Genomic DNA, 27511 nt, shown 5'->3' on the forward strand with positions numbered 1-27511 from the left:
TGGATGTCGATGTCTCAGTGTCTTCTGTTCCTTCACGTGATCATCAGATTGACTCCATCGTGGTTAAATCAGGTCTCTAGTGCGGCCGCGCCGCCTTCGAGTCCGTCACGACTCTGGCTGTGAGTTTGAGGTCGTTGTCATGACCTCAGATGTGGTCTGTTTCTTAATCTCAAGGATGCATCTTTGTTTGAGTCCTTCCAGGTTAAATCCCTCAAAGTCTGAACGACTCCTTCCTTTCAGCCAATCAGAGCGTTCCAACCACCCACTGCTGTGAATCTTTATATTCAAGGTGTGCGTCATCAAAAAAGCTCCCACCCTTGTGCCTATGCAAAGGATTGTTGATGCTGAGGATTTTTTTTTTTCTAAATGAAGTACTTTGTAAATATCTTGAAAGATACTCGACGTTGGAACAGTCCTTCGGCGGGATTTGATGTCGTCACATCGTGGAGATGCAGCCCGCCGAACACTCGTCCTTGAAATTGAGATGCAACAGTTGCTTCCTTCGTAGTTGTCAGAGGCTGCTGTTGTTTCAAAAAACATCCCAACACACCTTATTTTCGAGGTCCGCTGCTGTTTACTGAACAGAAATCTCAGTCAGTCGCAGGTCTCCAATTATTCTGAGTTTACCAGCATCAGAAGACCTGACCTTCACTAACAGAGAGCAGATAAAACATGCTGTTATTGGACTCCAGTCACCCTCAGAGATTAGAAACAGACTGGACAACACATCAGGGAGAGATTCAGCACAGCAGCTAATATGTGTGCGTTGTTGTGTGACTGATTGCGTCGGCCTGCAGCGTTGTCATTAGTTACAGTCACGTAACCGAAGGCTCGCAGGAACAACCGGCATCCGTTAAGTGCCATTTACCTCCTCACTTACCAGATAACAGAGAGCTGGATGCCTGATTATCACGTCACTGCTTGTGTATAAATATCTGCTGCATCCCGTATCGCTGTAAAAGATGGTTTAATTGAAGCGTCTCTCTCCAGGGTGCAGATGATATTTCATGATCGGTCCGTTCTCTGTGTCACTGCTGCTCTTATTATCTTATGACTGTGGGTGTTGTTTTTCCACTTTGTGCTGTCGTTGGGTGATGGATGACCTCTCGCCGCGCTGCGTGTAGGGAGGCTGTAGCCAATAGTGCTCAGAATGCGAGGTATGTATGAAAGCATCAGAACCAGAGCATGTGGAAGAGCCTGTAAAAAAAAGAAACGGCTTTGATTGAGCGTGAGATGAATCTCGATCGTTTCGTGTGGTTGCTTCCTGTTCTTATGACCGTGTTTCTGATTATCAGCCCTCACAGAACTGAAAACACGGAGGCCAACCTGCCGGAGAACCAGGAGTTCATGTCGGGGGTGGAGGACAAGAAGACGACGCGCTTCACAGACGTACGTTCAAACACATCTCAGGCACCACAGACTGGATATAAAACCACAGACTGGATATAAAACCACAGACTGGATATAAAACCACAGACTGGATATAAAACCACAGACTGGATATAAAACTACAGACTGGATATAAAACCACAGACTGGATATAAAACCACAGACTGGATATAAAACTACAGACTGGATATAAAACCACAGACTGGATATAAAACCACAGACTGGATATAAAACCACAGACTGGATATAAAACTACAGACTGGATATAAAACTACAGACTGGATATAAAACCACAGACTGGATATAAAACCACAGACTGGATATAAAACCACAGACTGGATATAAAACCACAGACTGGATATAAAACTACAGACTGGATATAAAACTACAGACTGGATATAAAACCACAGACTGGATATAAAACCACAGACTGGATATAAAACCACAGACTGGATATAAAACCACAGACTGGATATAAAACTACAGACTGGATATAAAACTACAGACTGGATATAAAACCACAGACTGGATATAAAACCACAGACTGGATATAAAACTACAGACTGGATATAAAACTACAGACTGGATATAAAACCACAGACTGGATATAAAACACAGACTGGATATAAAACTACAGACTGGATATAAAACTACAGACTGGATATAAAACTACAGACTGGATATAAAACTACAGACTGGATATAAAACCACAGACTGGATATAAAACCACAGACTGGATATAAAACTACAGACTGGATATAAAACACAGACTGGATATAAAACCACAGACTGGATATAAAACCACAGACTGGATATAAAACTACAGACTGGATATAAAACCATAGACTGGATATAAAACTACAGACTGGATATAAAACTACAGACTGGATATAAAACCACAGACTGGATATAAAACTACAGACTGGATATAAAACCACAGACTGGATATAAAACTACAGACTGGATATAAAACTACAGACTGGATATAAAACTACAGACTGGATATAAAACCACAGACTGGATATAAAACACAGACTGGATATAAAACCACAGACTGGATATAAAACCACAGACTGGATATAAAACTACAGACTGGATATAAAACCACAGACTGGATATAAAACTACAGACTGGATATAAAACTACAGACTGGATATAAAACACAGACTGGATATAAAACCACAGACTGGATATAAAACCACAGACTGGATATAAAACCACAGACTGGATATAAAACTACAGACTGGATATAAAACCACAGACTGGATATAAAACTACAGACTGGATATAAAACCACAGACTGGATATAAAACTACAGACTGGATATAAAACTACAGACTGGATATAAAACTACAGACTGGATATAAAACCACAGACTGGATATAAAACTACAGACTGGATATAAAACCATAGACTGGATATAAAACTACAGACTGGATATAAAACTACAGACTGGATATAAAACTACAGACTGGATATAAAACCACAGACTGGATATAAAACTACAGACTGGATATAAAACACAGACTGGATATAAAACCACAGACTGGATATAAAACCACAGACTGGATATAAAACTACAGACTGGATATAAAACCATAGACTGGATATAAAACTACAGACTGGATATAAAACTACAGACTGGATATAAAACACAGACTGGATATAAAACCACAGACTGGATATAAAACTACAGACTGGATATAAAACCACAGACTGGATATAAAACTACAGACTGGATATAAAACTACAGACTGGATATAAAACACAGACTGGATATAAAACTACAGACTGGATATAAAACCACAGACTGGATATAAAACTACAGACTGGATATAAAACTACAGACTGGATATAAAACCACAGACTGGATATAAAACCACAGACTGGATATAAAACTACAGACTGGATATAAAACTACAGACTGGATAGAAAACCACAGACTGGATAGAAAACTACAGACTGGATATAAAACTACAGACTGGATATAAAACCACAGACTGGATATAAAACACAGACTGGATTTAAAACTACAGACTGGATTTAAAACTACAGACTGGATATAAAACTACAGACTGGATTTAAAACTACAGACTGGATATAAAACTACAGACTGGATATAAAACCACAGACTGGATATAAAACCACAGACTGGATATAAAACCACAGACTGGATATAAAACACAGACTGGATATAAAACCACAGACTGGATATAAAACCACAGACTGGATATAAAACTACAGACTGGATATAAAACCATAGACTGGATATAAAACTACAGACTGGATATAAAACACAGACTGGATATAAAACCACAGACTGGATATAAAACCACAGACTGGATATAAAACCATAGACTGGATATAAAACCACAGACTGGATATAAAACTACAGCCTGGATATAAAACCACAGACTGGACATAAAACTACAGACTGGACATAAAACTACAGACTGGACATAAAACTACAGACTGGATATAAAATTACAGACTGGATATAAAACTACAGACTGGATATAAAACCTAAAACTACAGACTGGATATAAAACCACAGACTGGATATAAAACTACAGAGTGGGTATAAAACTACAGACTGGATATAAAACTACAGACTGGATATAAAACCACAGACTGGATATAAAACTACAGACTGGATATAAAACCACAGACTGGATATAAAACTACAGACTGGATATAAAACTACAGACTGGATATAAAACCACAGACTGGATATAAAACCACAGACTGGATATAAAACTACAGACTGGATATAAAACCACAGACTGGATATAAAACCACAGACTGGATATAAAACTACAGACTGGATATAAAACCACAGACTGGATATAAAACTACAGACTGAATATAAAACTACAGACTGGATATAAAACCACAGACTGGATATAAAACTACAGACTGGATATAAAACCACAGACTGAATATAAAACTACAGACTGGATATAAAACCACAGACTGGATATAAAACCATAGACTGGATATAAAACCACAGACTGGATATAAAACTACAGACTGGATATAAAACCACAGACTGGACATAAAACTACAGACTGGATATAAAATTACAGACTGGATATAAAACTACAGACTGGATATAAAACCTAAAACTACAGACTGGATATAAAACCACAGACTGGATATAAAACTTACAGACTGGGTATAAAACTACAGACTGGATATAAAACTACAGACTGGATATAAAACCACAGACAGGATATAAAACTACAGACTGAATATAAAACTACAGACTGGATATAAAACCATAGACTGGATATAAAACTACAGACTGGATATAAAACCACAGACTGGATATAAAACTACAGACTGAATATAAAACTACAGACTGGATATAAAACCACAGACTGGATATAAAACCACAGACTGGATATAAAACCACAGACTGGATATAAAACTACAGACTGGATATAAAACCACAGACTGGATATAAAACCACAGACTGAATATAAAACTACAGACTGGATATTAAAGGTTCGTAGCTTCCAGGTCTGTAAAATGGTTCTGATCCAGAAGTGTCTTCAGCTGCAATACCAGCGAGTGCCACTAGAGGTCGGCTCCAAAAAGCCTCCGGCTCCATAGACTCCCATTCAACTTCTCTCATCAAATCCAAAGTGAATAAAATGTGTCCATCAGTTATCTCGGTGTTGTTAGCTAAAGTCACTCCTTCTTATTAGTTCAGTAAACTACATTATATTACATATTATATGAAATTCAATTCTAATTATATATTTGCCATGGAGAAGGCGGAGTCTAGTGATGAGCAGGGTGTGATGTCATGCTGGTTTGAGCACGCTCCAAATGTATTATCATAATACAGATTTAACATGTTTAGTCATCTCCTTTAATCCCAGTTTGAAGGGAAAACGTCGTTTGGGATGTCCGTCTTCAACCTGGGCAACGCCATCATGGGAAGTGGGATTCTTGGACTTGCGTACGCGATGGCCAACACAGGAGTCGTCCTGTTTCTGTGAGTCACTCCAATACACATCCGATGTGACAAAACCATAACCGACGTCTCGCTCACCTTCTCCCCTCCGCGCTCTTTCCTGCGTCGCACACACGGCACGTAATCGTGCTGTAACTGTGTCGTGTTCTTGGCCGGCAGCCGAGCACGTTTCAGACTCACAAGCTGACGGCACGGAGACGTTTGTCGGATAAAATCATAGCTCTGATTAATGACTCACTAGAATCCATTTACACCAGCTGTAAACACGAGTAACTGCAAACACAGATGCCCAAAATACCCACAATGTCTCTGCGTATGTGAGGCTTAACATTTTAAAAAAAAAGTCTCCATGGCAACGTTGTGGGGTTGAGGACGTCACAGTCGACTGCAGATGTGGCTGATTTACATGCACTCAAGGTCTTTTGACCTTTTTAGCAACAAAGGGTCTGATTTACTAAACGTGTGTAAAATCACCTGCGAACTTCACACCACCCGCAAGAAAATGTCCATCAGATCTACCAACGCCGTGCAGTGAAGACTGCGTCTTTCAAATGTCCAGTTTAACACACGTTAAATTCTCCATTCTCCATGTTTCCCTCCATCATATGTAATATTGGGCGTTTCACAAACCCTCATTTAAATACAGAGATTTGCACCTGATTTCAATGAAGCAATCACTCAGTAAATCAGCTGCAAAACAGGTGCAAAAAAAAAAAAAGTTCAAACTTTTGGAAGGAAGATGCAATTTATGACCTTTTATTTGAGATCTTAGTAAATCAGGCCCAAAGAGTTTTCATACCTTCATCACAGCATCTTTTGTCTTTTATTCACAACCAGAAAAATGCAGAATATCACCAGCGTCGTCTTTTAAAAGTTGTCGAGATCATTGTTGTGTCTTTCTACATACTAGCTGGTTTCTACTATGTCTTCATAGTGATGCAACATATCTTTCCTTATAAGCCAGGACAGTAATATGAGATGAAGCTGCCAGATCTTTACACGCTCGTTTAGGAAGAAACACGCTCGTGTTACTGCGTTTAAATCTTCTCCCGGCTGTAAGGTTGATCTGTTTTTGTTGCACAGTTCTCCAAAATAATCGGGTTTACGTCTGGAGGTTTAATCTCCTTCGATAGCCGCGGCAGCATCAACACGTCCGCTCCCCTCCTCCTCTTCTTCCAGCTGCTTTGACGCCTCCTCTTCATGGTGTCAGATCGTGGCTGCTGCAAGAAGCCGGCTGAGCTCAGCATTTTTTTTAGCGGAAGATTAAAGGGCCCGGTATTACATTTCTTCGAGGATTAACCCGGTGACAGTTTATTTATCGAGAACATCCCTGAATAAAATGTCAGTGCATAGTTACAACGACAGGTGAAGTCCTCTTTTAGATGTTCGGGGGCGGAGACTCTTTCCACGTCAGCATTCAAGATTCCAATCTGTCAATCAGAAGGTGTTTTCCTCCTGAAAGGCTTTTGAAGGACGTTATTTCATCTTTCTTCTGCGGCGGTCGTGTCTGGAGGATTTTCCCTCCCGGTGGAGAAAGCTCCTTATTTTGATGTGACTGAGTTTTTCCGTCTGTCTGCCGTCTGAACTCGTTGAACCTGGTGTCACCGGTTGTGTTTGAAACCGACTGTAGTCGATATTTCACTCACGTAATCGCGTGCAGATTGATGGTACGTGACCAAACGCTGCAGGTAGCGTGTATTTGTTCATCCTGTTGCAGATGAAAGGCCGCGTGTTTGTGTGCATAACTCCATGATCTGCCATCGAACAATGGAGTTACACATGCGGGGTCAGTGACACGTTCAGCAAAGGCATAGTGGATCTGTGATCACATTCAAATTCACATTTCATCTTTTCTTTGTATTTTTAACTGTCAGTCTGGACCCGAGGTCGTGCTCACAGCGGGGTCAGGAGATTCAAAGAATGAGTCGGCTGCTCCGACGAGGGCCCGAAAGCAAAAGGCCACCAGGACATGTTTCACAGTGTTGAGTCATACGTGTTGTTCTTGTTCCTACAGAACCACACCAGTCTTTTGTTTCCTAAATTATCTCCTCTGGTTTGATTTAACCACAAAAAACACTCGGTCAGCGAACGACGACAGTTTGAGTTCAAATCAGTCCCACCAAGATTTGTTTTTTGGTGATCGTTGTGATCAGAAATGTTTGATTTTGCGGTGGATTTTTAAAAAACAACGACTTGATAAAGAGTCATATTATGTCATAACTTTCTGCAATAACAAGCCTGCTGCACATCACAGAAATATATAAAACCTTGTATTTTTTTCCCGTTTAGAGAACAGGAGTTTGAAACGGGAGCAGAGCCCTGCTGATTGTAAATGAGCAGTTATTTTTGGTAATAAAGCAAGTTGTGTATGAAAAGGCGACTTTATGCCGTAATACTTTCTAAAGCTCACGCAAATATCGCTGGTGTCGCAGAAATTGCGTCAAATATACACAATATCGTGAGTTCGTGACTTGAACTATTTTGTGCGTACAGAGTTGCGCAACATTCGGCATCATGGCAACAGTAATCACGGTTTTAAAAAAACTGTCCCGACTCGCGGTGGAACATCCACCGGTAATCTGAGCTACGTCTCTTTTCCGAGATGCCACAGTGTCATCGTTTTCCGTCCACTAGAGGTCGCTCAACTTTAAAATGTAGCTGCGGGTCGTAGAACATAAACGTTATGTTTATGGTTTATATCGCGTCTCTAATCCTATTTAATGTCCCAATTTACAGTGTTCACACGAAGGACGTGAGTGAAGGACAGCGTTCGGGCTAAAGTTGGCCTCGTTGGATCTACTTCATGATGTTGTATATATCTGATACGTGTTGGGAAGGCCGTTTGTTTCCGCTCCGGTTGTGTTTGGTATCGGTCAGACTGAGTCGGCTGCAGCGCCTCGGCGGCCCGGCCGGCCCGGCCTGCAGAGGAATGCAGCGGGGCGGAAAGCTGTGAGCAGAGCTACAGTGACCCAAGTGTGTCAAGTCTGTCGGACTGTCAGCAGATCTGTCCTCCCACCGCCACTTCACTGACCAAATCCTCGCCCGCAAGTCAGACCAGCATTCTGCCACAGAGCTGGAAAAAAAGACAAACAAACAAACAAACAAACAAAAAACCTGTCAACTGGCCAAGAGTTGAAGACGAGGTGAAAGACGAGGCTGCCTGGAGAGTGTGTGTGTGTGTGTGTGTGTGTGTGTGTGTGTGTGTGTGTGTGTGTGTGTGTGTGTGTGTGTGTGTGTGTGTGTGTGTGTGTGTGTGTGTGTGTGTGAGAGAGAGAGTGTGAGTGTGTGTGTGTGTGTGTGTGTGTGTGTGTGTGTGTGTGTGTGTGTGTGTGTGTGTGTGTGTGTGTGTGTGTGTGTGTGTGTGTGTGTGTGTGTGTGTGTGGGAGAGTTAATGTTGCCAGCAGAAAGAAGAAAAGCGAAACGGGAGCGAGGTGAACCGGGTCAGAGGAAGTCGGTCCTCAGCGGCTCATTCACGACACGTCTTCATGTCAGAGTCAGATTCTAAGACAATTCTTAAAATTGTTGTTTCCCAAACATCTCCCTGAATAATTCAAAAAGAAATAATAAATGATAAATTAGTAGACTAATAGATGGAAACTACAGGACATCTGTCTTTTAAGACTACACAAATAAGCTCTATCCTTAGTGTTTTGACAGTTTGGAGATCTCAGAATTTATTTTACAAATGTTTGTCAGTATGGCTTCAGGTTTCTGAGGTCAGAAGATTCGGGATGGTTAGTTATGTTAAAAACACGTAGACTCTTATCAGTCCCTCCAGGAAATCACAATCCTGCGATCACAATAATGAACACAAATTCAAACGATCCCCTCAGTATTTGCAGGCGTTTGTAATTCTGTAAAATTCCCGCGATTTTTCTGCAAAAACATCGTCAACAGAAACTCTGTTGAAATTATTACGACGTAAATTCGCCTTTACAAACAAAACTCACTTTATCAACAAAAATAACTCCTCATTTCCAGTCAGCGAGGCTCCGCCCCCTCTCTCATCTCACCATCAAAACAAACTGCTGCCAGCTAACAGGAACAACAGGAAGTGACGGGGTTTGTGGGAAACGTGGTCTTATTATTAAAATGAAGAATACTGTATGTTAAATTTGTTTTATACACACTTCCAGCTGTAAGAGTGTTGAATTAATATGAATCAAACATCATGTAAAGCTCTTATTCTGACAGCAGATGTGTTCTTTGTTTCTATATTTCAGTCACAGACCGTCTGTTCTGGAAAGATTCGTCACTTTAGACTCTTTTTATCCCTTTGAGCTCCGTGATGGTTATATCAAAAAGATTAAAACATTTCTGTGTCAGCAACCACATAGAATAATCTAACTATCAAATATAAAAGAAAGAAAGAAGCTGATGAACACAGTAAGAAGACATGAGGAGGATGTTTACACGGTGAATATGAGTCAGAGCAGAGAGATTCATCGCCTGCTCCTCCTGAGGAAATAACTGAACGTGGAGGGAAAGACTGGCTCCACCGCCGAGGAACAAAGACCACGAAGATTACTGTTTACACAAGATCTTCTTCCTTCTGTCAATCTCAGCGTTGCACTGAACATTGTGTTTTTTTTTTTAAATGAATGGTCCATCTGGTGTGTGTGTGGCTGGTTTCTATGGGGGGGGGGGGGGGGGTCCTCAGCTCAGCTGGAGTCACAATCCAGCGTAACGAGGATCCATAGGGACTCTGCGGTCTATATAGATGCAGTCAGAACGTGCTGCAGCTGCATCAACAGCTGACAGGCTCACGTACAGCCTGGAAATCGAACTGAATAAACTGATGATGATGAAGAGGTTTGTGAAGCTCTGGTAACGTGTCTGTTGGTTTCAGGTCGCTCCTCACGGTGGTCGCTGTCCTCTCATCGTACTCCATCCATCTGCTGCTAAAGTTATCTGGAATCGTAGGTACGTATACAACCAGACGACCTGCTAATGAGCCGACATTAAAATAACAAAGAAAGGTGTGTTATCAGACTGTTTGAAAGGGTTTAACACACGCGGTGCTGTCAGGTATCCGTGCGTACGAGCAGCTGGGCTACAGGGCCTTCGGGACCCCGGGGAAGATGGCGGCAGGCATCGCCATCACGCTGCAGAACATCGGAGGTGAGGTCGCACGCCGCCGTCCGTCCTCACGCCTCCGTCCGTCCTCACGCATCCACGCGCTGCTCAACCTCCTCTGACAGCGCTGTGTGTGTGTGTGTGTGTGTGTGTGTGTGTGTGTGTGTGTGTGTGTGTGTGTGTGTGTGTGTGTGTGTGTGTGTGTGTGTGTGTGTGTGTGTGTGTGTGTGTGTGTGTGTGTGTGTGACCTTCACCTCTCCTCCACAGCCATGTCCAGTTACCTCTACATCGTCAAGTATGAGTTCCCTCTGGTCATCCAGGCGTTCCTGAAGGTGGACAATCCGGCAGGGTGAGTGTTCAACGTGACACAACGCTCACTGTCAGGAACAGGAGGGACCTCAGGTCCACGGAATTAGATGAGAAATGATTCTGGCAAGAGAATAAAATAACTTTTTGTGGTCTCCACTAAAAGAACTTCTGCAAGGTATCAGCTTGACGATGTGTCAAGCAGTTTTTTGATTTATTTTGCATTAAAAGCTGCAGAATTTGAACATTTTTAAGCCTTCGTGACAGTAAAATTCAGTTTTCTGGGGTTTCTGTCCGTCCGTCTCCGTCTTATTAACACAATAACTCAGGAACGTCTCGAGGGAATTTCTTCAAACTTGGTACGAACGTTCACTCGGACTCGAGGATGAGCTGATTAGATTTTACAGGTCAAAGGTCACTCTGACCACACAAAACATGTTTGTCACTATAACTCAAGAATTCATGCTCTAATCATGACAAAATTTCACACAAATGTCTAAAAAAGATAAAATGATGATGTGATGACATTATATGTCCAAAAGGTCAAAGGTCAGCGTCACAGAGACATGTTCTGCAAAAACACATTTCTGGCCATTATCCATCACCATATCTCAGGAACAGAAGGGGAGACGGTGACCATATTCCACGGGTGGTCAGATCCGGAATGTGTGACACTAATCTTTGGCTTAAACTGGTTTCATACTTGGTTTTGGTTTTAGTTTAAACTGGTTTCAGATGTGGTTTTGGACTGGTTTTGAAACCAGTTTTAGACAAATTTCAGATGTTATTGGACTAGATTTTAAGCTGGTTCAGGACTGGTTTCAGACTTAGTAAGCGGTGTGAGTTGGTGGCACTAATCTGCGGTGTCCACCTTGAAACTGTGCCACCTTTTAGAATCTGCAGCTTCTTTCTTTTTGCAGCAACATCCACATTTGAAGCATCATCTGCTGACATGGCAACAACTGTTCAGATTTATTGGACGAATTCCTTCAAGGTCTTCGCTGTAGATATTATAAGAGTCTGGACAGACATGGAGGGACACCACATATAACTGCTCGGCTCTACTTCCTGATCTCTGTAAAAAAAAAATCAAACTTGCTCCACATACTCCACCTCTCCTGCACGTAATATGAGAAGTACAAAAGTCAGTTCACTATCAATATGACCTCATGAACATGTGTCCTGCATCTGCAAAGATTTTAGTCGTGTCCGCGCCCGTCGTCGGCGCCCGGTGCCACTCTGGATGTGCCGAGCAGCTGTGATAGTGACCCTGGTGGAGGAGGAGGAGGAGGAGGAGGAGGAGGAGGAGGAGGAGGAGGAGGAGGAGGAGGAGAGCAGCACGGCCACCGAGAACATCAAAACACAGCGAGACTCCACAGCTGAAAACGTAAACCGTGGGATATCTCTGGCGAGTGCAGGTGGCCTCGGAGACAAACAACACTCACTTCCTGGATGGATTGGGAGTGTGATGTTACACCCGCCCGAGTCGGAGCCTCGCCTCACCTCCTTTTTGTTTATTGGAGAGCAGCGCCGTATACAGCATGTTAACAACAGGCTGGAGAGCTGTAAACAAATGCTGGTTGGAACCTGCAGGGAGGAGAATAAAGACCACCACCGTGTCTAGATGATGTGTCCCACTACACGCAGCCACCGCAGCAGTGATGCAGTGACAACATGCCCACGTTGTTTCTGGTGTCGGCTCGGTTTTCTGTGTGCAGCCGCAGCGGCGCTGTGGACCACAGTCAACAATCACTGTTTATTGGAAATGGCAGACGAGATCGTCCCCATGGCGTTTGGTCCTGTCAGTGGGTGTGTGTTTGTGCTGGGGTGGACAAAATAACAGGAACACCTCGCAGTCTGATGCAGTCCAACACAATAACACGGCAACAAATAAAACCCTATTCACTGTACAATGTAGGATATAGTTCAACAACAATGATGGAAGCTACGACATGATATACATTACAACAAATGATATCTTATGGTATAATGACAAGTTGAAACTAGATATTCCATGACAGGAATTTAATTTAGCTTTACTTTGAAAAAAACGTAATATTTTTTGTGTTAAAAAGAAATTTCAAAACAGATAATAAAGAATTAGTCAGATAAAAGGGTTGTGCTCATAATTATGCGGTGCATAATCAGAAGTTAATTTGCATTTATCTTTTCAGTGCTCTGTCACAAGGTTTAGTAAAACTGTTATTTGATACTGAAAATTATAAAGACAGACTCCTGATGTTTTGTCCACGTTCTGCATTTGTAAACACCCGTGTGTGTTTCTATTTATGTATCTGGTTGTGTGTCAGCTCACATGCACAATTAATAACCACCTGAGGCTGTGTGTTTGTTTGCTTACATGTTCAGCTCCTCAGACAGCGACTGCTCTGTCAGTGCAGATATGAATGTTTGCTGATGAAGATTTTTAGAGGGATTATGTGTACTTGTATGTGTTTAAGGAAAATGTTGTGATTATGTGTGTGCGTGTATCAAGAGATTGTGTCCAGATGGCTGCAGGGCAGAGTGACAACTGGATAAATCAGCCTCTTCTTTTTTTTTTAGGTGTGTGTGTGTGTGTGTGTGTGTGTGTGTGTGTGTGTGTGTGTGTGTGTGTGTGTGTGTGTGTGTGTGTGTGTGTGTGTGTGTGTGTGTGTGTGTGTGTGTATATATGTGTGTGTTGCAGCAGATGTTGTATCTCTGCACCTGAGAGGGAACAAAAAAGTAATCAGCCCTAAAGTGTCACTCAAAACATAACTCCCAGAGGTTTCTTCCCTGAACGTACTGTAGCTGCATGTGACTTCAACGTCTGTTTGTTGTATGTTTGGTGGAACGTCTCAATGTAATTTCTTCTATTTAGTCAAATGGTGTTTTTTCTTATTTGAACACAGACTGTACATAAAAGTGTTCGTAGCTTCAGGTCTGTAAAATAGTTCTGATCCAGAAGTGTCTTCAGCTGCAATACCAGCGAGTGCCACTAGAGGTCGGCTCCAAAAAGCCTCCGGCTCCATAGACTCCCATTCAACTTCTCTCATCAAATCCAAAGTGAATAAAATGTGTCCATCAGTTATCTCGGTGTTGTTAGCTAAAGTCACTCCTTCTTATTAGTTTTCTGGAGGTCCATCTGAAAATAATCCCTCATTCATTAGAAAAGAAGATTCAAGAAGACCTGTTTTTGGGGGCGTGTCTGTTTGATTGACAGGCCTGTGGTGCAGTCAGGTTACAGCTATCGGTGGGCGGGACGTAGTATCGTCAGGTTTCCGATCAGATCAGTCAGATTCACCGCTGGCTCCTCCCCCAGCTCGTCCAAATATGGTCACTTCCTGCTCCAAACCGCTCCGAACTAGCAAAGATGGTGACGGACAGAATCTGAACTGGAGGATTCATAACGTTCACGAACCAACGATGACATCACTGATGGTTGATGACATCGCTGATGGTTGATGACATCACTGATGGCTGATGACATCACTGATGGTTGATGATTGGGTTTGTTGCCTTTTCCTTGATGTTGCTGCCAGGGTCGTAAAATATGGGGGCTCGTCCAGGATGTAATGTAGCTTTTTATGTCAACTTGGCCCAGATGTAGTTGTTTTTTTAGTTTTTATTAGACATTTTCCAGTTTAATACAAACAGCAGTTCTTGTACCTGCTCTCCTCCATCTGCTGCTCATTTCCCCCACCTGTCACTTTGTTTAGCTGTTTGCTCTGCTGAGCAACCCTGATCTTAATGTCTGGGTGACTTCTGCTGCTTTCATGTTTACTAATCATCTCATAAGGATGCTTGAGGTCCTGAAAGCATGTTCTTAACCAGGTAGCATCCGCTTTGAAGAACAGACACGGGAAGCAAAGCAGAGCTGTCTTTGACAAGATAGCAATTACTTTTTAACTCCACGTTAAATCCAGCTCATAATGAACATATCCCGGGGCTGATGGGTAATTTCTTCCAAATCTGTGCTGCAGAGTTTGTTGACGGTGACTTAAAAGACGGAAAAGAATATTTCATGCCAACTCCAAACAGTTTGTGGTGAATAATCAACCTGCAGCAGGAAAGCAGGCCATCAGACCAACCGGCTGTTCAATCTGTGCCATCCGCTCTCACTGCCAGAAGCTTCGAACATGTATATTACTGTTTTCCCACACGTGTGACAGCAAGACAAGTTCAATTAAAAATCCATTTTAAAACTATTTTGTCATTAAATTGTCCACCAGGGTTTTATGGTATCAATTTATTCAGAAATAGATTAATTTCTCAGTCAGCACCATTAAAATACATGTTTCTTCGTGTTAATTAATTTCCCATAAACAATACTGTGGACATTCATTTCTTTGTCCTGCACTGTGGGCAGCAAAGAGGCTTATTTTTTCCACTCTAAATATTTGATTTCATGCCAGCTGAGTTTAAATTTGTGTTCCTTTCTGTTCAGATGTGAATAAAACTGCTCAGCACATCCTTATTCTGGTGTTGCTCCTTTTCTAGCTGTGCTCACACTTTTTTCTTTTTTTGCTGCATCCACTCGATCGATATTTGACGCAGAAGCGTTTAACCGAAGTAAGATTGAGAGACGTGTTTAAGCCCAGCTTTTCCAAATCAATGCGTGAGATTGTCCGTGTGTTTCTGCCTCTGCAGGGAATGGTACATGAACGGAAACTACCTGGTGATCATCGTGTCTGTTGCAGTGATTTTGCCGCTGGCTCTCATGAAGCAGCTCGGTGAGTGTTGAGGAAGAACACGTCTTCTTTACAGCCGGATGTCATCTGAGCTTTATAATGCTGCTCATGCTTATACAGCACACGGAAAATACAATCATGAAATATTATTTAACATTAGAGGCTGACTGATTCATCGGTTGGCTGATTTCTTTTTCTTTTACTGTTATTGGGCTATCGTAGATAAATCAGCATCGGCTTGTTTATTTTTCAATCCGAAATCTTTTTTTTTTTTTTTTCAGGACATGATGTAGAACAAGGAGGAAATTGTTCTATTTGTGTTTTAATCCCAGATGTTATATTCTAATATTTATCTTTTATGAGAAGTTTAAACTGTAAACTCTTTCTCCATCACAAGTGTTTGATGATGACATCTCTGTCGATATATTGATATTATATTTTTCTTTCTTCATCCTTGTGTCTGAGGCAACATCAGTCCCATTAAACCAGTACGGGTCGGTCTCCAGTTTACATTAGCCGCCATAAAATATAAGGTTGCTCTTAACGATGTAAAAACTGAGCGCAGAGAGTTTTACGTCATGTGATTGCCTCCTCTAATCGGCCTTTTTGGAGACTGATTGATTGAAACACCCTTAAAAAGCTACAAGACTACGTTCTGAATTCAGACATGAAGCACTACATTACTAATGAATTATACTTGAATGAATTATTCCCTCTCTGAAATATTATATTGGCCCTGCTTTAACAAAAAGGTTTGTTGAGGTTAATAAAATATATTACTACTAAATCAAATGGCAAAGATATTCTGTAGGAATGAAGCCAAGAAAACTTCTAAAATATGGGGGCAGAACAGGAACTCAAGGTTTCACATCGTGATGAATCATCTACATTTGTCACTAATGAGGCTTCAACTTCGACCTTTTGCTTCAATAATAGTTTTTCTAACTCGTATAAAAGTCCAAGTCAAGTTTTTAAACTGAAGCCACATATTGTATTTATTTACTTCAGGGGTTTATTGCCAAGCTTTTAGACCCGTCCATGAATGTTTTATGTTCCTCCTCTGAACTATGCTGTTGCCTTATTAATATTTTTCCTGGCAGTGACGGATGTTTCGGAGCCAAGTCAGCTCTTGTCATTTCGCTGCCCTCCTTTGTTCGTCTCGACCATTTTAACTGTTTCTCCTCCTGAAACGTTCCCTCGTACGCGGCTAATACTTTTATTACCAACACCGCTAGATGACACTTTTAAAAATAGAAACTCGCTCTTATGGCACACACAGAACGAAACAAATGGAAGAATGAGGAAAGCAGTTTAAAATGAGAAAACGAGGCGTGTTGGCCGACCTCTCGTAAGAATGTGTCTCCCGCTCGGCGCAGTAATGAGCTGCGGTGTCGTCCTGCACGACGTTTGATGAAGGTGCAGTTTGGCAGGAAGATGCTGCTTCACCTCATTAATAATCAGCTTGCGATGGGAGATCCATATAAACTGTCTTAAATCATGTTTACATGACTGAGATGGAGCGTGGCGACGTGCTGATGACGCCTCTGTGTTTCAGGGTACCTGGGATACACCAGCGGCTTCTCACTGAGCTGCATGGTTTTCTTCCTCATCTCCGTAAGTCCTCTGATCTCGGTGTTCATACGTGTGACCAGACATGACGCCTGTTTCTCGCCTGTTCATTTGCAGCGGAGCCTTCCCACCTCCTCTTTAGTATTCCCTCACGTGTCCTCTCGTTGTCGTAGACTGATGTTTGTGTGCTGCAGTTGCAGGCTGTCTGTTTTCCTCTGACCTAGTTCTTCCTGTGTGCTGTAATCCCCTCCATGCTCTCCCGTCTCTGTCTCTCTCTGTCAGTGGTGAAGCATTTCCTGCCTGTCTGTAAATGAACCGCGGCCCTCAGCCTTTGTTTCTCAGCTCCTCTCCTCTCTGCACTCTACAGGTCATCTACAAGAAGTTCAACATCCCGTGTCCCTTCGTGGACTTTGCGTTCAACAGCACCGCGAGCGTGCTGAACGTCAGCGTCGCTGATCCCGGCGGGGCGGCCGATCCGGCCTGTATTCCCAAAATGGCCAACCTCAACTCCCAAGTATGTTCACGCATGTCGCTCACGCTGAATCCTGCACATTCACCTGCACTGCCATGGCCACGGAGAGCCACGCACTTATAGGACATAGCCGTCCCCAGCATGTCGCCAGATCACCTCCCGATCCCGGCATGGAAGTGTTGGTCTGCAGCACCTTTATCAAGCCGTTAATGGTCGACAACACGGTGTGATTAATGCGAGGCTCCAGGCAGGCGCTGACCCCTGAGCTGTCTGCAGGAGTCTAAAAATCACTTTGGCATTTAGTTTAATAGAGTGAGATCTCCAAGTTGGCCCTCTGTGGAGTAAGATGTGGAATGGGAAAGGCTTGACATTTTTCTAAATTACACACCCTAAATACAGCAGAAGATGCTCATTTAATCGCAGCTAGATTCATTGTGACATTACATCATTTTATGGAGATCATTTTTCTTTTACAGATTTCTTTAAAATCTCATCTGGGTTTTAGCAGCATCCCTTAAAGATGTGAGACTTTGCTTCCGCAGGCCGGTCCCTGCTGCTTAGCAGCTCACAAGGAAGGCATTTTTAAATAGGCTAAAGCTGGTGTGCAGCCAGGCCCGAGTTAATCACAGGGAAACAATTAGCTCTCTGTGATGTGTCTGAGGGAGTAACGGGCAGTAGAGCGCGAGGTTGGTGGTAAGACGTCTGGGATGGCGCTGCTGTATCTATGGTGACCTGTTGGGGTTCATTTTCAGACGGCCTACACCATCCCCATCCTGGCGTTTGCCTTTGTGTGCCACCCTGAGGTCCTTCCCATCTACACAGAGCTGCGCAAGTATGTTTTCTTGAGATGCAAAAAAACCCCTCCTGCTAAGTCTGTTTTTGGGTAAGAAATCAGCTGCATGACAAAGAGCTAAGCTACTGTGTGTGTTTGGTGCTCGGCTGATCACAACCTAGTCACATGCACTGCTTTCACTTTAGTGTGAGATGTGTCGGCGCTGCTCGCAGTAGCATGTTGTTAGTTTGGATTATCATCCGGTTTTGAACCACTGTTGCTCGCTTTTCTGTAGATTAATTTAAAAATGTAACTTAATCTTTACATTTTCCTACAAGAGAAGAAGCTCCGCAGTTGAAGGTGGTGTTTTATAGTGACTGGGCCATATATGCTTTTTATATACAGTAATTTGACAATTAATTGCCAAATATTGTATGTTTGTGTGTGTGTGTGACATCACATGGCTAAATTTTCTGATTTCAGTCCCACAAAGAAAAAGATGCAGCATGTGGCCAACATCTCCATCGCAGTCATGTACATCATGTACTTCCTGGCTGCTCTGTTTGGATACCTAACTTTCTATGGTGAGGCCTGGTCCTCCTTTTCATCTACAGGAACTGTCTGTCCGTCTGTCTGTCTGCCTGTCCGTCCGTCTGTCCGTCTGTCTGTCCGTCTCTGTCCGTCTCTGTCCGTTCGTCTAATTTTGGCCACACAACCTCATTTTGCTTAATTTCCTTATTCATGCCAGTTGATTGCTGTTTTCATATCAGCATATTTTATGAAGTCTGAACCACTGTGATATACACTGAAGTCTGTCGGCTGAAAAGCATCATGGGACATCTATGCCCTCTAGTGGTCAGACTGTAAATCTTTTTTTTTTCTTTTTTCCCCCAGTGAAAGTGTTTGCAGTATTGTGCAACTACAGATAGTGAACTCATTTTAATATCAGTATTTATGTACACTTTGTGTTCTAGAGGTCCTGTTGTCGTTGGTTTTGGGGTTTTGTGTCGTTCTGACTCTGTTCTCTCCGCGTCCAGGTGAAGTGGAAGCGGAGCTGCTCCACACCTACAGTCGTATCGACCCGTACGACACTTTGATCCTGTGCGTGCGTGTCGCCGTGCTCACCGCCGTCACACTCACCGTACCCATCGTGCTCTTTCCTGTGAGTCTCCGTTTCCACTTCCTGTTTACACACGGACTCGCTCACTCGTCCCTTTATGAGTGAATGAAACAATAAATCTTAATTTTTGCAATGATCAGGTTCGGCGGGCGATTCAGCAAATGATGTTCCCCAACAAGACCTTCTACTGGCCTCGCCACATCGCCATCGCCATCGTTCTGCTCACGTTCATCAACATGCTGGTCATCTTCGCCCCCAACATCCTGGGGATCTTCGGGGTCATCGGTAGGTTCGGCGGGAGGTCGACACTTTAAAGAGACACTTTTAGTTCGTTGAGTCGCTGTCCGTCCTGCAAATTTACTGGCGTATTTTCATTGGTTCCTTTTTGGACACACCAGGCAGTGAAAGACACCTCAAAATATTCCGTGTATGTTACCTGCTCAGCACCAAACAACAGACAGTCATCCCAGGACAGAATCTCACTCATGAGTTTGTAGAAACCAAAAACAGTGAATATTGGACTTAGTAGCTGAGTCTACGATCTGGTCGAATATTATCTAAGTTATGAAGACAAACTCTACGTGAATAAAACTACAACATATCAGCTGAACATCCAACCAAACATGAACTTCCATGACCTCTGACCTTTCTGTAAACAAATACGTCACAACTCGTGAACTCGAGGCTTCTAGAAAATGTCAAGTTCAGAAGTCGTGAACACCACAAGAGGGCGCCGTTCACGCGGGGTCTTCTCTACGCGTGAATACGACAACATCTGAACGCAGCATTCGAGAGCAGAAATGAACTATTTGTAAATGGATATTATTACATTTTTTTGGAGTTATGAACACTGATCAGTATTTCTAGTCCTTCCGCCTCATTCACATTTCAAACATTACATTCAAAAGCTTCGTATCGTCATTTTTCGTTTTTATCTGTGGACCAAATAGACCTTTTTTTCTCCACTTTTTTTTGTGCTAATTTCCACATCGTCACTTCAGTGCTGTCAGAGCGGCTGCAGGACGTAATGAGAGCTGAAGGGTTCACGGAGAACCTGTTTCCTGAATAATGTGGTGCTTGTGGTGTGTTCTCCAGGTGCTACGTCCGCCCCGTGTCTCATCTTCATCTTCCCGGCTGTCTTCTACATTCGTATCGTACCCAAAGAAGAGGAGCCGCTGCGCTCGGCCCCCAAAATCCTGGTGAGCATCGTCAGAGTAACAGAAAATTAAATTCTGTTCGGTTCGTGTTTGCGTATTTTGAGTCAAATGTGTCTCCATAGTTACTGTTTATCTCCTTTGTGTGAGATTGGCTTAAAAATGATGAAAAATAAATGTACAAATGATGCATTTACCAAAATAGAAAACATATTTCGGTGCAAAACTGGACTGACATTTAAGGAACAGAGTTATTTTTGAATTTTCTGGTGTTACAAGTTAAATGCTGCAATTTACCGATGTTCCTTAAACGCCTCACCTGCAGGCTCTCGGTATCGTCCTCCGTCTCTGTCTTGAACTCATCATCGCTGCTTCTCTTTCAGGCCGCGTGTTTCGCCGGGATCGGCTTCCTGTTTATGATAATGAGCCTCAGCTTCATCATCATCGACTGGACGTCGGGCACCAGTCAAGCCAGCAGCGGTCACTAGGCACCGCCCCTCTGTCGTTTTCAGGTTTTATATTGTTGATCTAGATCTGTGTTGTACTGTTCCCGTTTTTACTTTGAATCATGTTTGGTGTTGAAGATGCCCGTCACACGTTTTCCCATTAGAGGATTTTGGCCTCAGAGTCCGAGTCGCTCGGATGAGGTCACGTTATTCAGGCCAGGAAGCTCTCCCGGAAAGCTGATAGAGAAGTCACGGACAGGCCGGGTGCACAAAGATCTGTGGAGACATTTACAGGCTGTGCCTCGTGAGAAGCAAAAAAAAAAATCAAACCAGAAAAGCACCGACGTAGAGAGCTGCTGTCGTTATCCACCTGCATCTGTCGTACCTGTGTTGCCCCGCCTCCTCCACCTGCCCGTGTTTTATTCTAAGATGATCTGCGACCTGCTTCTCAGATTGTAACACACGACTCCCTTTTTACTGTCGAATGACATTTATTGATAGACAATTCTTTTATGATTTTTATGTCTATTATTATTATTATTATTATTATTATTAAGTTATTTGAATAACTACATCTTTTCCGTCGCGTGCAACTGCAGAGGAAAGTGAAATAAAAGCTGCTGCACAGATGGGAGGTTCAGTTTAAAGGAGTAGTTCAACATTTGGCTTCCTTTGTGAAAGCAGCATGAAGATGTGAACGTTCCTTGAAGCTGCTCGGCCTTCGGCTCCGTCTCCACTAACGTCGCGCTGCTGCTGCGCTTTATTTTATTTTGTGTTTCGGAGGTGTTCACCTTCTCACCTCCGACCGAGAGCAGAGAGCACATTTATCAGAACATTCCTACATCCTGTGATCTAGATGTTTATTTTTTATTATTAATCTCTACTTGATGAACAACCTCAGATGATGCAGTACAGCGCGATGAGTTGATGCTGACTGAGCCAGTCGATATGAGAGAGGCAGGTTTGGTCGGGAGCACATTAAAGTGTCCAGAGGGGAAAAGGAAGCGTAGAAAATGTGCTTTTTTCAGTATTACTGTGCAGACGGCGGTTATTAATGGTACCGAGGACGTCGTCCGTCTGGTGGACGGCACAGATTGAAGAAGGAAGATTTGATGTGTTATTTCTGAACATTTCCTGGAAGTTATCAGAGATAACCAAAACAGGGTCACCTCCTGAAAGCTTAGTTTCAGTCCGGCGTCTGTAAATATTTGATCCCAAACAGAAACAGACAAGACAGGCGATGATCTATGACCAACCTGGGCGGTTAGCAAAAGCACTTTTCCTTTTGATAAGCACAACTGCTCATAGCCGTTAATAAGGTGAAACAAAACATATTGAATAGATGTGATTGAAGGGCACGGCCCCTTTGTATATCTAAATCTTTGATCAGTTACTCGATGATATGTAGGTGATGAATTCGTAGCGTATCGATGGTTGTCAAACATTACTTGAAATGATGACATTGCAGTTCTCTGTCAGCCCCTGTGATCATTAGCTCCCTCCTTTAGTCTGCTTTGTTTCTTTAGGACTAAATATTTGGATGTACTGTTGGAGGTTTTTAAGTGTCTGTGTTTTAAAACAAAAAAAAGAAGAAGAAAACATGGCTCTGGTGTATCTCAACTGTAGTGACCTATATGCATTTGTGTTGTTTAAGCTGCACCTGAAGTATAACTACCACCCATAGATTAACTGTTGTTTTAAAGTCCATGTTTTTAATGGTTGAATCTGATTCAGTGATGAAATGCAAAATGATTGTTTTTTTTTCTTACATCATGTCTTTTTATAGTCAGTGGTAAACGGTGTCGTCGTCCTCGCTGCTTCTCTGCAGGCGGTAACCGACTAACGGGGAGTTGTCAGTGAGCTGGTGTACTCGCCTACTTTTCATTATTTTTAATGATAAACTCTCTTACACCAGACTACTATAAGTGCTGTATGGGTAGCTGAATATTGTCCTGTTTATTTGTTACACAACAAACCTCTTTGAATCCCTTTTTATTTGACTCGAAGTGGATATTTTTGGTTGTCTTAATGTACCTGTATGCAGAGGAATCATCTGAATCAGCCACCGGGGCGTCACGTCGTGTTTGGTGTTGTTCAACCAATGCAGCGGTTCATTCATCCCCGACCTGCTCTTCCTACTTTGACCCTGATTTTTGGCTAAATGGTGCACCGATCAACACCTCACAAAGGCAAAGAAAAAAATAATACAAAAAAGCAACAACATGGGGGGGACACAGTGTTAGTGGCTGACGCGGGATGATCTCGGAGGACCTCTCCAGAGAGATCAGTGGTATTTTAGTCTTCCTCTCCGTGTGATTAATGGAACATGTATGATTGAATCGTAACATATTAAATATTGACATCGGCCAGCATTTATAAATAATGTATATAAATGTATACCCTTTATATTCTATATTCATATCTAGTTTGTATAATGTAAATAGCAATTAAAGTTTTAGTCCGATTAAAAATATAAATGTAATCATTTTCAAAGTGCTTTTAAACCTTTTTGTCCTTCGATTCATGTCTATTTTCTTGTATCTCTATATATTTTAATATGTTGCTGGCAGTTATTGTACTGTAAACAATGTTGCAATAAAGATAATGGGGTAACAAAACTTTGATCTTTCATCATCTGTTAAATATGAATGAGCAGAATAACAAAAGCTTTAAATGGAGTATATGATGCAGTATATAACTGGACATTTGGAGCAAAGAATCCGTTTTAATTTGTAGTTTTATTTATTTAAATTATTATTTTCATAAATGCATTTATTTTCTTAATATATTTTGTACAATTTCTGGTTATTACATTGTCCCGGTGGCAAACACTGCATAAAGTTTAAATTTGAATTTAAAACCGAGTAAAAGAAGTTGTTAATTCCCTTTCAGTCCACCAGGTGTCAGTATGGAGCTGTGACGAGCACCGGCCGCGGCGCTATTTCATGTCATGCAACGTAAGACAGCGTTCAGCGTCTCAAAGTATGATCACATGAGGATCTCTGATATTCACATTTCAGTGACCACTTATATAATAATTAGTAGTCGTAGTTTTTGTGTGTCTGTGCAGTTTTATGTCTCGAGAGTTTGTGTCTGTTGTTTTTGTCTCTCTGCTTGTTTTGCATGTCTGTCACTATTTTGTGGTAGTTGCAGTCGTTTTGTCTGTTTATGGTCATTTTGTGTCTCTAAGTAGTTGTTTGTGTGTCTTTGTAGTGATTGTGTGTCTCTTCATAGAGAACTTTGAATTTGTGGTCTTTGTGTCTTTTTTATGGTGATTCTGTGACCCTTTGCAGTTGTTTTATGTGTCTGTAGTAATTGTGTGTGTGTGTCTGTAGTAATTGTGTGTGTGTAATTGTGTGTGTGTCTGTAGTAATTGTGTGTGTGTAATTGTGTGTGTGTGTGTAGTAATTGTGTGTGTGTAATTGTGTGTGTGTGTGTAGTAATTGTGTGTGTGTAATTGTGTGTGTGTAATTGTGTGTGTGTGTGTAGTAATGTGTGTGTGTAATTGTGTGTGTGTGTGTGTGTAGTAATTGTGTGTGTGTAATTGTGTGTGTGTCTGTAGTAATTGTGTGTGTGTAATTGTGTGTGTGTCTGTAGTAATTGTGTGTGTGTGTAATTGTGTGTGTGTGTGTGTAGTAATTGTGTGTGTGTAGTGATTGTGTGTGTGTAGTAATTGTGTGTGTGTGTGTGTGTGTGTAGTAATTGTGTGTGTGTGTGTGTGTAGTGATTGTGTGTGTAGTAATTGTGTGTGTGTGTAGTAATTGTGTGTGTGTAATTGTGTGTGTGTGTGTGTGTGTAGTAATTGTGTGTGTGTAGTGATTGTGTGTGTGTGTGTGTGTGTAGTAATTGTGTGTGTGTGTGTGTGTAGTGATTGTGTGTGTAGTAATTGTGTGTGTGTGTAGTAATTGTGTGTGTGTAATTGTGTGTGTGTGTGTAGTAATTGTGTGTGTGTGTGTGTGTGTGTAGTAATTGTGTGTGTGTGTGTAGTAATTGTGTGTGTGTGTGTGTGTGTGTGTGTGTGTAGTAATTGTGTGTGTGTGTGTGTGTGTGTGGTAATCGTGTGTGTGTGTGTGTAGTGATTGTGTGTGTGTGTGTGTAGTAATTGTGTGTGTGTGTGTGTAGTAATTGTGTGTGTGTGTGTGTAGTAATTGTGTGTGTGTAGTAATTGTGTGTGTGTAGTAATTGTGTGTGTGTGTGTGTGTAGTAATTGTGTGTGTGTGTGTGTGTGTGTAGTAATTGTGTGTGTGTGTGTGTGTGTGTAGTAATTGTGTGTGTGTGTGTGTGTGTAGTAATTGTGTGTGTGTAGTAATTGTGTGTGTGTGTGTGTGTGTGTGTAGTAATTGTGTGTGTGTGTGTGTGTGTAGTAATTGTGTGTGTGTGTGTGTGTGTGTAGTAATTGTGTGTGTGTGTGTGTGTGTGTGTGTGTGTGTGTGTGTGTGTGGTGGTTTTGTGTTTCTCTCTTGTTGGTTTTTATTGACTCTCCAACACAACCTTCCTCTTCTGTCGGTGCTGTTTTGGTTCCGTTGAATCCTCCCTGCTGGGATTCAGGAACGCAGATCTCCCCGACAGCTCTTGAAGGAAACAGCCCCCCCCCCCCCGCCTACATTTCCCATGAAGCACTGGGAGTGGGCGTCCCCCCCTCCCCTCGGTGGAGGCTGGCCGTGCTGCGGCTGGGCTGTGACGGCGCTGTGTCTCTGTTTGTCGGGCTGAAGGAGGGGAACTTCACGGCGGCTCCGGGTGTGGCTTCAAACGCGATAAATCTCAACGCGGGGGAAAGAATGCGCAACGGCAGCACGGAGTCACGCAGAAGACCGCGCTAAAAACGGCCCGCAGCGGAGACAAACACCGTGTGAGCAGCGGAGACAAACACCGTGTGAGCAGCGGAGACAAACACCGTGTGAGCAGCGGAGAGAAACACCGTGTGAGCAGCGGAGAGAGTGTCCGGTTCCCTGGCGGCGGGGATCTTGTGTCCTCGGTCTTCAACAGCTGGAATACTTTGGTTTTTGGTCGCTAAACTTCGTGGCCCGTTTTCGGCTCTAATGTTCCGCTGTCACATTTCGCTTCAAGTCAACCGGTAAAAAAAAAAAGAAGTTGCTGAAGTTTATTTATTCCATTTTTTTCACGTGGCTGAACAACTTTTTCCTCTCAAATAAAAAACAACCGACCGATGCGGACCGACTGACCGAACAACCGACGACTGGTTCGCACGGAAATAGTTTTTCATGATTTTCGTGGCTCCTCGCGGATGAACGGACTCCGTCACGTTTGCCGACAAAAAGCGAAGTCGCCTCACTTCCACTGCGACCTCGTTCCTCTCGAGCAGAACCAACGCGCTGTCGGACTCGGCCGCCGGTCCCGTCTTGTTTTTCTCCAGGTGCTATTGGCCCACTAAGCAGCAGACCTGAAGCGCGCACTAGGAACCATGGGGTGCACTGTGAGTCAGGAAGATAAAGCCGCGGCCGAAAGGTCTAAGATGATCGATAAGAACCTGCGGGAGGATGGAGAGAAGGCGGCCCGGGAGGTGAAGCTGCTGCTGCTGGGTGAGTCCGCACCGGCTTGCAAAAGTGCCGCACATGAATTATGCAACTGCGTGAAAGACATTCACGTGAGCCAGAAGCCTGTCAGACCAAAACGAACGAAAGAAAGTCCTTCAGTCAGTTTCATTTGTAATTTGAGCTTCTGTCCCTTTTTGAAATGTGGACATTTGATGTTTCTTTGATCAACGTGGCAGCGTGCAGTAAAAATCCTGCAAACTTCATCTGCCATTGCTACTTCAAGCTCCACAATACATGTATATATAGATATATATACATATACACATATATATATATGTCTATATACATATATATATGTGTATATAGATACATATATATATGTGTCTATAGATACATATATATATGTGTATATATATATATCTATATAAATGTGTATATATATATATATCTATATATTGTAATCAAACTCAATAGGTGTTGCAGCATTTAAGTTATTTTCCTGGTGATTTAAAGAACACATCATTGCATGAATTAAATCTGAGGAAGAAAACTGGACTTTTGTGACTAAAACAGCAGAATCGACTTTTTGTGCAGTTTGAAAAAGAAAATGCCACAAATCCCAAAACATATTATTGTGCATGTGTTGCAGCTTCTGACTGATGTGTGTGTGTGTGACGAGCTTACACACACACACACACACACACACACACACACACACACACACACACACACACACACACACACACACACACACACACACACACACACACACACACACACACACACACACACACACACACACACACACACACACTTCAGGAAGCTTTGGGAAAGTTTGGAGTAGAAACAGCTCGTTGTGGAAACTCGTCAACATCAGTCACTGGGGACCGTACACAGACACACACAGACACACACAGACACACACAGACACAGACACACACAGATACACACAGATACACACAGACACAGATACACACAGATACACACAGACACAGACACACACACAGACACACAGATATACACAGACACACACAGATACACACAGACACACACACACACAGAG

The 27511-nt window shown here is 42.5% G+C and overlaps 2 protein-coding genes across 4 annotated transcripts in view; both read left to right on the forward strand.

Moving 5' to 3' along the window:
- LOC138626068 (sodium-coupled neutral amino acid transporter 3-like) overlaps positions 1–23571 on the forward strand; it is a 37297-nt gene extending 13726 nt beyond the window's left edge. For 2 of the 3 annotated variants that reach the window (XM_069707492.1, XM_069707501.1), the window contains exons 3-17: positions 1125–1157; positions 1296–1389; positions 5277–5392; positions 10221–10294; positions 10400–10492; positions 10715–10796; positions 15380–15462; positions 16976–17034; positions 17357–17503; positions 18214–18293; positions 18717–18817; positions 19271–19395; positions 19494–19638; positions 20449–20552; positions 20891–23571. In XM_069707492.1, the coding sequence (XP_069563593.1) occupies positions 1125–1157; positions 1296–1389; positions 5277–5392; positions 10221–10294; positions 10400–10492; positions 10715–10796; positions 15380–15462; positions 16976–17034; positions 17357–17503; positions 18214–18293; positions 18717–18817; positions 19271–19395; positions 19494–19638; positions 20449–20552; positions 20891–20995 (1441 nt within the window). In that variant the 3' untranslated portion in view covers positions 20996–23571. The remainder of the gene's footprint in view (positions 1–1124; positions 1158–1295; positions 1390–5276; positions 5393–10220; positions 10295–10399; positions 10493–10714; positions 10797–15379; positions 15463–16975; positions 17035–17356; positions 17504–18213; positions 18294–18716; positions 18818–19270; positions 19396–19493; positions 19639–20448; positions 20553–20890) is intronic. The other variant, XM_069707511.1, reaches the window with a different exon arrangement.
- A 2464-nt stretch (positions 23572–26035) lies between these two features.
- LOC138626084 (guanine nucleotide-binding protein G(i) subunit alpha-2-like) overlaps positions 26036–27511 on the forward strand; it is a 46079-nt gene continuing 44603 nt past the window's right edge. Inside the window, exon 1 of the mRNA XM_069707521.1 lies at positions 26036–26493. Within this exon, the coding sequence (XP_069563622.1) occupies positions 26376–26493 (118 nt within the window). The 5' untranslated portion in view covers positions 26036–26375. The remainder of the gene's footprint in view (positions 26494–27511) is intronic.

This window comes from Brachyistius frenatus, unplaced genomic scaffold (assembly GCF_029030835.1).
Source record: "Brachyistius frenatus isolate BFR_SWC_R1_liver_20210118 unplaced genomic scaffold, ASM2903083v1 Contig_4, whole genome shotgun sequence".
NCBI lineage: Eukaryota > Metazoa > Chordata > Actinopteri > Embiotocidae > Brachyistius > Brachyistius frenatus.